At 34.0% G+C, this 16,838-nt stretch overlaps 1 protein-coding gene and 1 long non-coding RNA gene across 4 annotated transcripts in view; one reads left to right on the top strand and one right to left on the bottom strand.

Moving 5' to 3' along the window:
* Nucleotides 1–3,644: 3,644 nt before the first annotated feature.
* The window catches only part of LOC125645466 (uncharacterized), a 147,297-nt gene continuing 134,103 nt past the window's right edge, over nucleotides 3,645–16,838 (bottom strand). The window contains exons 39-45 of one of the 3 annotated variants that reach the window (XM_056140159.1): nucleotides 15,117–15,292; nucleotides 13,390–13,617; nucleotides 12,502–12,596; nucleotides 9,177–9,309; nucleotides 4,997–5,169; nucleotides 4,522–4,603; nucleotides 3,645–4,107 (exon numbers count right to left, since the gene is read on the bottom strand). In XM_056140159.1, the coding sequence (XP_055996134.1) occupies nucleotides 3,965–4,107; nucleotides 4,522–4,603; nucleotides 4,997–5,169; nucleotides 9,177–9,309; nucleotides 12,502–12,596; nucleotides 13,390–13,617; nucleotides 15,117–15,292 (1,030 nt within the window). In that variant the 3' untranslated portion in view covers nucleotides 3,645–3,964. The remainder of the gene's footprint in view (nucleotides 4,108–4,521; nucleotides 4,604–4,996; nucleotides 5,170–9,176; nucleotides 9,310–12,501; nucleotides 12,597–13,389; nucleotides 13,618–15,116; nucleotides 15,293–16,838) is intronic. The other 2 variants (XM_048871007.2, XM_048871008.2) reach the window with 2 other exon arrangements.
* LOC125645478 (uncharacterized) lies at nucleotides 7,580–8,576 on the top strand. The gene is made up of 2 exons (XR_007359351.2): nucleotides 7,580–7,829; nucleotides 7,960–8,576. It is a non-coding gene; the product is annotated as an uncharacterized LOC125645478 (long non-coding RNA).

Raw genomic sequence — 16,838 nt, 5'->3', positions numbered from 1 at the left:
CTAGAATTTCACCCCATAATACAAATGATTTAATACAATTATGCCCAATTACTAGCCACAGTTGAATTTGTTATACTTGATAATTTAGGGACAAAATACATAAAAAGAAATTCATCTGTATATGTTTCATTAATAAACAATCTCTGCTTTATTTTTTCATAGACAGCTTAATTCAAATGCTGAAATGTTTAATTTCACAAATACATTACAACATATTTTCTCCAAAACTTCTAACAGCAAATCAACAGTCCTTACATGTCATGATGGTTAAAACAGACAGTTAAAACAAAACAAAATTAACCAATAAATTCAAAGTGGTAAAAAGTAAGCGTAGATATATCGTATATTTTTATGCCCCCGAGATCGAAGATCGGGGGGCATATTGTTTTTGTCCTGTCTGTCATTCTGTAATTCTGTCATTCTGTCTGAAACTTTAACCTTGCTAATAACTTTTGAACAGTAAGTGATAGAGCTTTGATATTTTACATGAGTATTTCTTGTGACAAGACTTTTCCGTGGGTACCAACATTTTTTACCCCGTGACCTTGACCTTGGAGTTTGACCTACTTTTTGAAAACTTTAACCTTGCTAATAACTTTTGAACAGTAAAAGATATAGCTTTGATATTTCACATGAGTATTCCTTGTTACAAGATCTTTCCGTTGGTATTGAACCTTTTGACCTTCACATTTGACCTACTTTAATTTTTTTTTTTACATTGGTCATAACTTCTAAATGGTAAATATTAGAGCTTTCATATTGTACATGAGCATTTCTTTTGACAAGATCTTTCTACTGGTACCAAGATATTTGCACTTGTGACCTTGGCCATCTTCGGAATTGGCCATTATCGGGGGCATTTGTGTTTCACAAACACATCTTGTTTTTTGTTTTTTTTTTACCTTTGTGTTTCATTTCTTGAACATTATCATATGTAATCAAGTGTCATATAGGAGAGGCCATTCTAAGTTTTAAGAACTTGTGCTCAATCCTTTTGTTATAACATCAAGGCAATAAAATATGTACACTTGGAGGTTGTGAAATTCACAATTTTGATAGCCCCCTTCTGTTTCCCCTACGTATACATTTAGTTTTTATACAGTATCACTAAAATTAAAGATTAAATATGAACATGATTTGAGTTGAATTTTTTTTCATTTTTATTGTTTACTACGCCTAACTAAAGTATTTATAATGGTCAACCAAAATTTGAATATCAGTTATCGAGTTACAAGTGAGATACATCACTCACAATGCTTTGTTATGTAAACAAGGCTCGTGCCATATAGATCGCTTAATAGAAAATAGCATGTTTAAAACAAAACAAGATGTGCCAAACACCAGAAACTATTTAATTGTACTCAGAATTAACTTGTGAATTGAACAAAATCTGCTTTAAACGAAACTGTTACTTGTATATTTAACCTATGTAAACAAATACATGGCACGAGGCTTGTTCTTGTGACCTCTGTATCTCCTATGTTCCTCGACAACTGACATTCAAATTTTTGCTGACCATTATACATACCTTAGTTAAGCATTCTAAACATTACAAACAATGTATACGTAGTTTGAAAAAAATTCAACTCAAATCGTGTCCACGCCTGTTATGATACTTTCTTTACTTCAGTTGTAGCGAGGTACTACATGCCTTAACGTTTTGTCTGAACTAAGTCCATGTATAATCGATCTACAACATGTACATTTTATGAACATTCCACGGAAGAAATTAATTTTCTTTATCATTCAATGCGTTTTAATAATTTTTGGAGAACTATCGACTACACTTTATACTGTATCCTTATAAACTTTGGAAGATACCCTTGTTAACAAAAACCGTCAATTCTGCCTATTTGACAGAATTTCAATAACACAAATAACATAATCATAACGTTTACAAGTAAAATTCATTCCATGAAACAAAACCAAGAATGTAAATCATGCTATTACATGCAATCTTAATACATAGGTTAACCTTCAGAAATCGTATGGACGGATATTTTGCCGACATCAGTCCGTATCACCCGGTACTTTATATCACAACTCAATACGTCACAACTCAATACGTCACAATCTGCTTCAAACAGAACAGTAACAATTCCTGGGCTATTCGATTAATTACATAACATGAATATATTTACGCACAATATCTTTTATACGAAAATTGAGGAACATATTGAAAACTAATTATATCGTTTGTATTTACGTTGTTAAGCAGCTCCGCATAATGTACAAACATCTGCATTTTTAAAATTATTTATGGCAACGTCAACTGCATTTTTTATTTCAGTAAATTCATTTCATAAATAATTGTTCTGATGACGACCACCCCATGATCGAAACCGGTCAACCAAACACATTTATCGTGCATTCTCATGGTGTGTTGGTGATTTGTTTTATTTCTTTCAGTTGATACTTTTGATCCAGACTCTATTGAATTCCACGTGGTACATGTATCCACTCGTGAGAATCTTCCGTAAATTAAACCTCAAGGTGTTTAATCTCCAGCTTCGACTCTTGTCTCTTTTTATTGGAGAAAAATACCCCCCCCCCCCTTCATTGCTCATTAATTTTTACAATATTGATCCAATCTAATTGATATAAAAAACTGAAAGTTACATGATAATTCTTATTCAAATTTGTTTATTTTGGACATATGATAAATTTAGCATTTTCAACAAATCATGATTTCATATTTATATATAGAACTCACTTAGATTACAGAAATTAAAGAGCAACCAAAAGAGAGCGAATTTCTTCAATAAATTGGATAAAATGGGTCATAGATGGATGAAAAATTATTATTATTTGCACTATTGTCAAACAGTCTACACACTTGTAAAAGTTAAAAATCCCCATAGTTCTCTAAGGTTCGCTTGACCTCTCTCTATAGTTTTCTCTGTTTAATAGCACCGTTTGGTTGGGTTACAGATGAAGTTTGACTTTGTTGATCTTTTTACAAATGTAGGTCACCTGAGTATTTATCTTTGTCTGAAGTGCGTTATCAATTGAACATTTTTAATTTCTTGATAACTACCATTCCAATCTTTTCAATTTTGGTGAGAAGCATTTTGGGACAAAAAGGATATCAGGATCCCTGCACCTTGGGGCTTTTGGGGCAGGACAAAAACTGCCAAACATTTACAAATTTTCCAAACTCTTCTTTTCTTTTCTATAACCACACATCATAAGGAAAACTAAATGTATAGTTATGTAGAGCATGAATTCTTCTATGAAAAAGAATGGAATTTTCATGATTCCCTGGGAGAGGTTCTGGCTCCAGGACAGGGTAGAGGTTCTGGCTCCGGGGCAGAACCAAACTTGGCTTGTAGTGTTTATTAATTTGTGTAAAACATTTGAATAATATCTTTAATGCTATTGGTTCTAAGTTGAAAGTAAATGGCTATTTAGAAGGAGCATTGTTAAGCAGCTCTGCATACTGTACAAACCTCTGCATTTCAATTGTTATGGCAACGTCGGCAGCATTTTTTACTTCAATAAATTCATTTCATGTATAATAGTTCTGAGGAAGACCACCCCATGGTCGAAACCGGTCAACCATATACATTTATCGTGCATTCTCATGATGTGTTAGTGATCTGTTTTATTTCCTAAAGTTCAATAAAACGAATAAAACGAGTTACAGATGGATGCAAATGCGTTAGTTTTATTAAATGGGTACGTGTAATATTATCAATAGTCAATGTAGTCAAACAGTTTACACACTGGTAATAATCAAACATTCACAGGTTTCTCTAGAGTTCTCTGTTTAGTTGGACACGGTGTAAGTTCATTTAATACTAAACAGTTTACAGACTGGTAATAATTAAACATTCACAGGTACATGCTGCTTTCCTGAAATTACATGTCTATCCAGTCCACCCGGACCGGCAAACACAGCTTCCAGTCTGGCTATCACAGCCTTTGGAACTACTTCTTCTACAGTTGCACGATTTTTCACACATCAATTCCTGAAATTACATGTCTTTCCACTCCATCCGGATCGACAAACACAGCTTCCAGTCTTGCTATCACAGCCTTTGGAACTATTTCGTCTACAGTTGCACGTTTTTTCACACATCAAACCGTATTTCCATTTGTCACATTCTAAATATTAGTTTTGTGATTAATAGTTAAATGAAAGAATTCTTTCTGTAATTACAGATCAAAGAAGATAAAGAGAAGAACCAAGAAACCTTAAAACATGTCAAGATATCCCTAGTAATTAAAAGTTATCTGTAAAACTGATCACAGTGTGACCGGTCAACAGGGAATGCTTACTCCTCCTAGGCACCTGATCCCACCTCTGGTGTGTCCAGGGGTCCGTGTTTGCCCAACTACCTATTTTGTATTGCTTATAGGAGTTATGAGATTGATCACTGTTTGAAGTTGTCTGTAAAACTTACCACAATATCTATATAAGATTTTGAAGCCATCTGTAAAACTTGTATGATTTTGAAGTCGTCGGTAAAACTTACGACAATGTCCATTTAAGTTTTTGAAGCCGTCTGTAAAACTTACCACAGTGTCCTTGTAAGATTTTGAAGTCATCTAGTGCAATGTCTGACTGATACCCATTGCCTCTTATGCCCGTTATCTTTATCTGTGGAAATTGATATATGTATTTTTGCATAGAGGTACTTTAATTTGAAGCTTTTTAATTTGATACATATAAGATATTTAGGCTTTCAAGAATGAAAGAAAGACAATTCAAAATATCCGGATCTATTATAAATTTGTTCAATAATTCTAATTTAAACCAGACACAAATATAGTTCAACCAGAGCTATATATGTATATAGTACACACACACACACACACACACACACACACACACACATATATATATATATATATATATATGTACTGTAACCATGAACGAGAAAACGTCCATGATGACTACATTTCAACAATCACACAAGAAATTACTGTACTTTTCTACGTGCAGTTCTAATTATTAACATCAATTGTATTTTATTATTTTACTAACATGTACCTTAAATGTATTGGCTGATATAGATACATATCCTCTGTTCCAGCGAGAACCATAATGTCCCGACTTTGACCACCTAACGATTTCAGATCCAAATCTATCTTCTGTGGTTATTTTTAAATCACCCATGTCATCGCCTCTCATGTGAAAGTAAAACCGGAAACAGTTATACCTCGCTGTGAAAGAGATTTGCAGAAAGCTGTATGAAAGGTGAAGATAACGAACAGTGATTAACCTCATAACTCCTACAAGCAATACAAAAAAGATAGCTGGGCAAACACGGACCCCTGGACACACTAGAGGTGGGATCAGGTGCCTAGGAGGAGTAAGCATCCCCTATCGATTATTTTTGTATATTGTGAATCAAACATTTATCATTTCCACATTCATTAATTATAGAAATATTTGTTTTACACAGAACTAACTTACTAGACACAGATTTATGGGACAAATGTCCTGATGACTAACAAGAGCAAACTTCAAGCTAAAAATGTCAACTTGGTTTTTATTGTATGTTAATTGTTTGGTCATATATCCCATTCAATAATTTTTCATTCATATAAAGACACCACCATTCTTTTGTTTGGTCCAAAAGCGGCTATAAAATATTTATTTTGACACTTTGTCTAATATCAAACAGCATAAAAATACTTTTGAGATGGCTTTGTTGAATATTGAATTGAAGAAATATTTCACTAACACTTGTGAACCAAAATTATTACTTTTCAAAACGCAGTATAACATCATTACAGCAAATACGCTTATAATGAATTCATGCTTACATCGAAGGTATTTTTATTCCATGTACTTTCGTATGAAACGTTATGAACTCTTCAGATACAACGAATTATATTAATAACATATCAAAATTGTTCATCCCAGCACTTCACTATAATTGAGCATGTTTTACTGTATAATTGTGCAATTGGCACCAACTGTGTATCAGAGCTCCGTGTTTGCCAACTCTCTATTTTGTATTGCTGATAGGAGTTATGAAATTGGTCACTGTTCGTTATCTTCACCTTTCATACACCAGGTTTGATAATCCTAGCATTATTCCTTCTGGTTTACATTCATGGTTACCCATGACAATATGACCTTGACTTTTAGATATAACAGGTATTTTCCTCTCACCAAGGAGTACATCAGTACAATTAGGTTTGATTATCATTGCCTTATCAGCACTAATTTTATCCTTCCAGCAAAAATGTTGATGGTACACTGAATCTTTTCCAACTTTGTTGTATAGTTTGGGTCAGTTCACATGACAATGATGTCTAAATCAATTGGTAGTGTTTGCCACAATGTCAAACCATGATCTGGGTGGGATAGTGATTGCCAATACTTTAAAACGGATAGGTGGTAATATTCCTTGATCTGTTGTTTTGATAACTGTACATTTCCTCAGTTAATATCAGTGACTTATCATTTGAATAAAAAAGAAATAACTTCTAAAATCGATTGTCAAATTAAATTAATTAAAACTTTTCATAATTAGAGTTACAGGTCTGTAATTTGGGTCAATGTTAAAATTGTACAATTAAACAAGTAATTAATAATCTACCCGAAAACAAAGCCATGGGATAGGGTTAAAACTGACCAATTAAACAATTACCTACCCCCCACTGAAACACAGATGTTATTTCACTTACATAGGCAAACAACTACTTACTAGGCCCACATTAGCTCCAGATATTCGTCCAAGTTTGGTCCAAGAAGAAAATTATTACATGCTTGATCAATAGCATTATATGCTTCATTGATATCGTGCATACGCTATCACAACTTTGAAATATCTGGAGAGAAAAAAATGAAAGTTTTATGGGCCCAAATTTCAGAATTTATTCACGATAATCAAAACATTTGAAAAAACTACTCGAATGTGTCCATGATTGTTTGGTTAAGTTAGAATATTTTTCAGAACTTTCTTTAATCAGATGTGTTTGGATTAATAAAAGTATATATCACATATATATATATATATATCTATCTGTAATTTGGGGATGGGGTGGTTATTAAATCACCTCACTAGGCTTTGAACCACTGAAAAAAGAAGGTGTGTTTGTGAAACATTGATGCAACTGGATTACAAAATTTTAGTAAATAATAGAGGCCAATTTCAAATTCACAATGTAAACAAATTTGGTATCAATGGAAAGGTATTTTAACAAGAAATGTGCATCTTTAATATAAACGCAGTACCTCTAATGATTTGAAAGATGTGTCTTATAGTCGAATTTTTCTTAAAGTAGGTCAAAGGTCAATGTTAAGATAACAAGGTCAAATATTTTTGTACCAATGGAAATGTCTTGCCACAAGAAATACATATGCCAAATATGAAAGCTGTACCTATTATGTTGTAAAAGATATGTAAAAGGTAAAAGTTCTATGAAAATTTCCAAAAACTAGGTTAATGGTCAATGTCAAAGTCACAAATACAACAAATCTGGTATCCTTGGAAAAGTCTTTTTACAAAAATGCACATGCTCAATATGAAAACAGTTCATCTCACGATTTGGAAGATATGGCTTTGTAATGAAGTTAATTCAGTTTTGCTGATTTAGCGTTTTGTATTTTTCGTTTGTTTTGATTTTGATACGAATGGGTTATCGTAAGAGTGAGTCGGGTGTGAGTTATATTTAGTTGCTAGTATAAAATAGACCGGTTTGACTGGCTGTAAGTTAGATAGGGCACGGTAACGACATCAGCCGGGTGTCACGTTGACAGGTCCTAAATGTCCAGGGGATGGTTATTTTCCTGTCATATTTTATGTTGGACATTTGAAGAAATTTAACTACCGAAATACTGTTCGGAGGGCACATCTTTTCCCTAGCCGGTAAGCGTGTTTTGTTTGTATTCTGATAGTTCGTGAGTATTAATAATTAATCTAGCACGGACTTGTTATTTGTAAGTTCTCGGTTTCCTCTTTAGTTGCAAGTTGGTAGTTTTTATTAAATTAATTTTAGTGCGTACATGAGTGTTTAACAAAACCAGTTTCAACCCGAAGGCAGGCAGAGAGTTGCGGAATTCGGAAATACGGAGGTCCATGCGGATATTGTACTACAATATGGAAGGGCGTGGTGTAGCTCCGTAGAGAATAACCCGAGACTTGGGAGGCACCGGAACCCTGCTGTATTGTCAGGAGTTGACGATAGCCCGTGCAAGGCTTGCATGGTGGTGGATTGTTTTCCTTTCTGGGCGTGCTTATCGCAAGTTGGCGGGAAACCGGAACAGTGTCTTCAAAGTGCAGATTAGTTACATTAAAAAGTTAAAGTAACTCGAAATTTAGAAACAAAACCAAAGAATATTATGTTACAGAAAAGGTGAGTTGAATATTTGGAACTTTTTCTAAATTATACTACTTTTGAATATTGTTTGAACTTGAAAAGTTAATACCTGTATATTTGCTTTACATCTGATACGTACTATCGGACTTTCAAAAGAACTGTTTACAACGTATCAGGTATCTATATTGTCACTTGCTTATTCATGTAAATTAGTGTTGAGAGTGAAAGGAGTGAGTGTGTATATTTTCTTTTTATATTTATTCATTTAATTAATAAATTTGTTATTGTTTATTCTACAACTTATCGTTAGTCTTTGCTCAATCTGACAAAATCCAAAAAGAACTAATTACAGACTTACATTCAAAATTTCTAAAAGTAGGTCAAAGGTTAATATTAAGGTCAACAGGTAAAATATGTTGGTACCAATGGAACTGTCTTGTCCCTAAAGTACACATGCCAAATATGAAAGATGTACCTCTGGTTTTATGAAAGATACGACCAAGCTTAAATGTTTTTTTTTCTAATTTCCAAAACTAGGTCATTTGTCAATGTCAAGGTCATAAAGTCAACAAAACTGGTATCGTTGGAAAGATGCACATGCTCAATATAAAAATAGTTTCTCTTACGGTTTGGAAGATATGGCTTATATTCAAACTTTCTAAAAGTAAATCAAAGGTCAATGTTAAGAACACCATGTCAAAAATGTTGGTGGCATTGAAAAGGTATTGCCACAAGGAATTCACATAATAAATATGAAAGGTCTACCTATTATGATGGAATGTTAAAGTTTTTTGCCACAGACAGACAGATGGACAGACCAAAAACATACATGTCCCTGAATCTTCGATTCCGGGGGCATAAAAACTATGCATAGAAATTTAAAAAAAAACTCATACTTGAATTCAATATGCTGAGTGGAATTTTCATCACTCCTTTGTCGCCAGTGGATTTTCTGTTCGCTTCCGTATATACATAGTATTTCCCCCTTTTCGCAGTATACGGACCCGTATTATCGCTCGGTGTCCTTCTCTGTAGATTTTTGTAAAGAATACAATTTCATTATTTATCTAGGAAATGTGAATTGCAGCTCATGCAAGAAACATGAATCAACCATCTGAATTTGTAAAATCATAGGCTGTTTTAAAACCATGACCGATAACACAAACATGGAAAAGCATTCTCCTTCAGTAGTGTCGATAAAATATGAGCCTTTGAAAACGTAAATTCTAAAGCTAATTTGTATGGTTTATGATAAGTGTTCCTCTTCAAAGAATTAAAATATATATCTCTCTATAATGCTACGTTCCCAATGTTGTGCGAGTCGTTACGGACGACACGATTGAAGATTCATAGCTGATCTCGGAAGTCTTCTGGAATTTCAGGCTTTGATACGAGGTGATGTGAATACGTTCTTATACGATTTGATATGGTAAGGTCACGATAGATGAATTTCAGGTGAAACGACGTGTCACGATATGAACATCCGTTCAGATACGATCACATACGTTCTGATAAGATTGTCCCGATCAAGTTCACGATTAGACCTCGATCTCATACGGCGATCATCGCGATCCGGGTATGCTTTACGATAGGTCAATTACGAACCGATGCGCTATGTTGCGGATACGATTGTGGTAGTGATGTCTTTCACAATCATTATTGAGGGTGATCATGTTGTGAGCTACGATTGGAACCCGACAGGTATATATACAACCCGACTGACCATTGACTTCATTATTTTGTAATCATCAAGAAAGTGGACAATACAACACATATCCGATGATAATGGCGGAAATTTTGGTAAATGACAACGTGGCATTTGCAGTATTACTGTATGCTTGTATCATAACTACCATGACAGATCGTGGGACATCTCAACATAGCGTGGTTGTACCTTGTAAAAGACTGATCGGGATCATCACGATTTGGGAGCACCATACGATGTGATATGTTGCGCTTTGCTACGATGCAATATGATCTGATGCAATTATAACGATTGAAAATTCATGATGTTGATCGTAGAAAAATTTAACAGGCAAAATCTTTTCTACAATCAACACGATTGTCACAATTGACGTCAAGATTAGGTAAAATTTGATATGATAACCACGATTATTCCATGATCACGATTTCTATTGTGCCGCGAATAGTGATTGTGGGAACGTAGCATTAAAATTACACTATACAAAGCATAGAATACACAATCAAGCCAAATTCTTATATGTCCATAATGTTAAATCCAAATGTCAATATACCTCAATAGATCAGTCTAACAGAACTTACAACCTGTGAGACTCATCCATCTCATAAAACCGGGGCATGACCCTCAACGATAGGTTATATTGGCAAACTAGACCGTTATAACGACCGTAGAATTTGCGAAATGCTGAATTTAAACGAGACTTTTGAAACCCCTGTAACATCAACTTATTTGTCAGTAGCTTGCCTCGATTTCAAACCTGACCATATGCAGAAGAAGCTCTTGCGTATCGAATCAGTCGAGAGATATAAACACCATATGCAGGTGATAATGGAATATTGCTACATAAATATGGGAAGTTGACGATGGAGAAGCTGAAATCATCCCATTTTTCATAAAGTTGAATTGTTAGTTTGCCGTTAATATCTATTTTCAATAAAATATCTAAGTATGAAGCAGAAGTGGACGACTCTGTGGTGTATTTTATTTCGAGCTCGCAGGGATATATTGAATCGACATATGAATGAAAGTTATTATTGTTAATAGATAAAACGTCGGTATATCTAAATGTCGAATTGAAGACCACAACAAGAGATTTTTTCTTCTCACGTAGAAGTTTTTGAATAAATTCTGCTTCATATGAATATAAAAACAGATCAGCTAACAAGGGAGGACAATTCATGCCCATGGGAATTCAAACAGACTGCTGGAAGACCTGATCACCAAATATCACGAATATATTGTTAATGAGAAACTGTAGAAATATGATTTTCCTATGTTCCTCATCACTATGCATTCAGTTCTAATGTGTTTGAAATTCAAACACAAACAAATTTTTAGGCCGCCTGAGCATTACAATTGGCTGTCGTCCGTCGTCGTCCGTGGTGTGTTAAATATTGAACATGTCTTGATAACTACCATTCCAATTCTTTTCTTTGGTATGAATTTACATTGGGACACGGGTGTGATAAATTGTAAATTTCAGGACTCTTGCATCCCTGGGGCAAGAGCAAAAATTGGAAAAATTGACAAATTTTCAAAAATCTCCTTCTCTACAACCGCATATATGTTAGAAAAACAAAATTCATGGTGATGTAGAGCATGGAAGCCTCTACCAAAATTTTGAATTTTATGATACCCGGAGTAGAGATTCTGCTCCCAGGGCGGGGCTAAACTTGGTACATAGTGTTTATGTGGAAATCATTTGAATAACATCTTCTTTAGTGCTATTGATACTAAATAAAAACTAAATGGATAATTAATATAAACAAATAGCATCTAAAGTTCAAAATATATATTTATGAAATTTTGACGTGTTATTGTATCTGTCCTCTACCAAAATTGTAAATTTCATGATGCCATGGGTATGGAATTAGGTATCAGGGTGGGGCTAAAATGGTCAATGACGAAATGTGTGAAAAATAGAACATTTTTAACTTCTTGTTAGCTGCCATTCCAATTCTTTTCAAATTTGGTATGAAGCATCGTTTGGACAAGGGGGGCCTAAATTGTAAATTTCTTGATTCCTGCAGCCTTGGGCCTTAGAGGCGGGACAAACATTGACCAATTTTTAAAACCATTCTTTACAACAACCTCACTTGTGTAAGAAAAACTAAATGCATAGTGATGTAGTTCAGGAAGACTTCTACCACAATTGTAAATCTCCTGATCACCGGGGTAGAAATTCTGACTCCAGGGAAGAGCCAAACTTCGTATATTCAGTGTACATGTGTAAATTATTTATATAATACCTTTTTTTTAATGCTATTGACACTAAATAAATATTTAGAAGGGATAGGCAGTCCTTTACCAAAATTGTACACTTCATGTTCCTGGAGCCAAAATTATCATATCCATTATACTTGTACCAAATTTGATTGAAATTGGTCCAGTGCTTTTGGAGAAGAAGATGAAAATGTGAAAAGTTTACAATGAAAATGACAGACAATGGATAATTTTGATCAGAAAAGCTCACATGAGCCTTCTGCTCAGATGAGTTAACAAACCTAGTTTCAACTTACACTGTCTCTCCTCCACTTCATTTTCCCATAGTTTACAATGGAGCATATTTCAAAGTCCGTCTCAAATGAACAGGAATAAACCACGGCTTTATCATCTATATCAGATAAGAAATTATAAAGAAAGACATGGCAAATAGACAGCAAAGTTCACATAAATCACATTCTTTTCTTACGAAAATATTTCTTAATGATTTGATACCACAGATTCACAAATTAGATATATCAAAAGCATTTTATTAAAAACCAAAACCTTTCGATCATTAATATTTTCTCAAGTCTGACAATTTCTCAATTAATCAAAATTTTTCAAAGTTTATTAGATGAACACGTCAACAATCGCTGTACAAATGTACGGAAGTTTTCCCTCTCGTAATTCATACCTCCTGGTGATGGTGCTGTTAAAATTAGGAACATATTTCCCGCCACAGAGAGTATGCAGTCCCTCTGCATTACGTCTATGTTTTAAGCTACAATTCACATTTCTCTACAATTTGATGCCCCACTTGACAAAGTTTATAATGACCTTACTTAGAGTGCAACACACGTTCTGTGCATTAGATGACTGCTAAGTTTGATTATTCTAAGCCAAAACATTGTCCAGTTTTGAACTGGACAGAATTTTGCCATATCATCGTAATTAAAAGTCTCAGTGACCTAACTTCATAGTGTGACACACCTACCCGAGATGCATCAGCTGACAAAGCTTGATTATTCTAGACCTCACAGTGTTTAGGTTCGTTCTAAACCAGACATGAAAAAGCTACAGACAGATTGCAAGACGGACGGACATGAACACTATACCATGATACACCCCGTCTTAGACGTGTATATGATAAGTCTTTATATCAGGAAAAATAGAGTATAACATAGAAAATAAATCATTCAAACCTGAGCAATTTGATGGTTTAGTAAAAAACCCATCAATACAAAGGCATTTGGACCCATCACAGTACGATTTTTCATCACATTTCATATTGTTTCCACACGTACAACGGGGACCTGTCCATCCATATTTACATTTGCATTCCCCCGTGTCTTTGTCACATGATAAGGAATTTCTTTTTTTGCAAGCACAATTGTTCTCACATTTCTCTCCATACTTAAATGATGGACAGTCTAAACAAACACAAAGCACTATTAGCTTTTAACCATTTCCATAGTACTGGGTAACCTTATCAAAACCAAGAAGTCGTCTTATTGGTCACCTGAGTAGTTGTTAAAAGTATCAGTAGCCCCATTGCTATGGAACCTATAATAATTATTCTGTTCTGCATATATAAGCTGAATTTTAATATTTATTAGCTATATAAAACAGGATGTGTTCTTAAAACACAAATGCCCCCGAAAGTGCCCATACCGATGAAAGACTTTATATGATATAATATATGTTATAGTAACACATTTTCGACCTGCCCTAGAGTCAGATCCTTATGATTTTAAAATTCACAATCTCTTTCTGCTTTTTCTAAATATGCATCTAGTTTTCATATAGTATCAGCAAACTTAAAGAAGTCTTTAAAACGATAAAGACGTCTGATCTCTAAGTTCATTTTCGTACCCCTGGTATCATTAAATTTACAATTTTGGTAAAGGAATGCATGCTCCTTCTAAATATCAATTGATTTCAATTTAGAATCAATAGCATTAAAGATGTTATTCAAGGTCTAAAGGTTAGAGCGTTCGTCCCTCATGCAGAATCCCGACCGCGACAGATCCAAGTCATTAAAACAAGTAGTGACAGTTCCATCGCCAAACGCTCGGCATCAGGTGTGAATGTCACGGGTCCTCGGAGATGACATTAAAAACGGATATCCCGTGCCACAGTAGGTGTAGCACGCTTAAGAACCCTTAATGCTCAATGGCCGTAAGCGCCGAGCAAAGGCCTAAATTTGAAGCCCTTCACCAGTCTTGGTGACGTCTCCATATGAATGAAAAATTCTTGAAAGAGACGTTAAACAAGATACAATCAATCAATCAAATATTTCACACGTAAACACTATATGCGAAATTTGGCCCCACCCTGGAGTCAGCAACCTCTACCCCAGGTGTCATGAAATTCACAATCTTAGTAATGGCCTTCCTGCTCTATATGACTATGCAATTAGTTTTTCTTACATATTCGCCAATGTAGAGAAGAAAATTTTTGAAACATTGGTAAATTTTTAACAGTTTTTCACCCTTCCCCTAAGGCCCCAGGAGTCTTGAAATTTACAATTGATGTCCTCCTTGTCCCAAAGAAAAGAATTAGACTGACAGTGTTCAAGAACAAATTAGAAATTATGTTCAATTCTTAACATACGGCGATGGAGCCAGACCAATAGCAATAAGTCACCTGTGTGACCAAACAAAGCATAAATATACATGTAGCAAAGAAAGGAAAGAGAGAACATGGTCTGACAATTAAATTAATACATGAGTTACTTATATACAAATACTTTTCTCTTCCTCATTATTTCACTGTCTGCAAATTTTTTCTTTTGATTTGTATCAGTTTAAAAAAGTTTAAATATCAGAAAGTGTTTACACTTAAAGTTTTAAACTTCAGCATATCAATAAACTAATCATTTGCAAACTTGGACAATCTTTTTTCATTGTGGCCTATTAGAAAATATTACCATTTGAGCAAGAAATACCAACATCTTCATAACGACCACAGCTACTTCTAGTAGGGTACTTTGTTGCTGGACAAGACTGAATAGTCATTTCATTTCCATTACACCGCAGATTGCTTAATAAAATTCTTCCCTTCCCTGGCCCATAATACGCAGATTTTTTAACTTTGACGTTTCTCCTACAACAAAACATTAAATGTGTCAATATAAAGAACAAACATTCGTAAGTATTGCATGAAAATACAAGTTTCCCCATTGGCTTAAATTCAAGGCATTCACATCATATTTGGCATGGGTAATTTTACACCAAAAGTTTATATATAATCATTTTAAAAAAGAAAAGAAAAATAAGATATATTCTAAAATCTGCTCAATTAATTCCATGGAATAAACACAATAAAAGAGACACATAGACCTAGGTAGTACAATATTTTAAAGAGAAGTTCAGTCAGCCACGATACTACTACTGGGCAAGTCTTACAGTTTTTGTTACAATAAGTGAACCGTGATGAAAGTGAAATATAAATCATATCACCATAAATGTATATTGATTTTCTGCCCTATTTTGTATTGGTGATGGGATTAATGAGATTGATCACTGTTCGTTATCTTAACTTTTCATGCACTAATAGACCCCGATTCATATGATGAAATAATCTTTATCTCGTGACGTAATCCACTGACCTGATCAATGGAAATGGAAATATTATGTTTAACTTATAATTACGAAGCTTAAATTAAAACATTGTGTACAAGTATATCGGACAATTTTGATGAGCTGGGAATTATAGCTTACTTAATGATATATGAGAAAAATTTGCCCAAAATAAGCACCGACATTTTTATCCAAAATTGTATTAAAGATGAAAATTCACTAAGCATTCCAAACACCAAAATTATCCGATGCATGGTAATCATTTGAATCACTACTATCTATGATGAGGTGAAGGTGTTCTGAACATTTGATACCGTGATGTTTCAAATCTTTTAAAATCATGTACAGTCTATTATTTAGAAGCAAGAGTACCGCATACGGCACATAATGCAAACGTGAAAATGCTTACACGGGGTGTGAACTTTGCTTCAGGTACTATCGGTCATCATCAGGCTGTGACATACTTTCTTTGTATTAAAAGAATAAAGTGTCTTAGACTTAATCTATGACAAGATGTGGATAGGCAAACCAAGATTTTGTGAGCAAAATATTTCCCCAAATTTGACCAATTTCTATAACCTGTAAATATTAAAAAAGAGGAGTTAAAAGGATAAATCATGCCCTTATTTAATATATTTCCTCAAAACGGACTAAGTTCAACAACCAGTAATTGTCTCAAAAATTAAAGAAAATCAAAATCCTTGCCACATGCAAATCTTCCATACCCATACAAAGCAAATACTCTGTAAAGTAAGAAGGTCCTAGCTTAAATTGTACCACCACACATTAAATTTCAGTTTCGTAAGTTAAAACATAATAATTACATTTCCATTGATCAGATCAATGGATTACGTCACCATATATATTATGTCATCAAGTGGATCAGGGTCTTTTACCGTTTTGTTTTATGTAACTGATATAAAATAAAACAAAATCTCATCCAACACTTTGACTAAATGTTAAAATACTGGGTATAAGTATATCGGATAATTTTGATGTGTTGAAAATTAAGGCTTACTTAATGATACATGAGGGAGGATTTTTTTCAAAATAAAGCATCACCATTTTTA

Source organism: Ostrea edulis, chromosome 6 (genome assembly GCF_947568905.1).
Source record: "Ostrea edulis chromosome 6, xbOstEdul1.1, whole genome shotgun sequence".
NCBI lineage: Eukaryota > Metazoa > Mollusca > Bivalvia > Ostreida > Ostreidae > Ostrea > Ostrea edulis.
The sequence above is the reverse complement of the archived record's forward strand: the minus strand, read 5'-3'. Positions and strand labels throughout refer to the sequence as shown.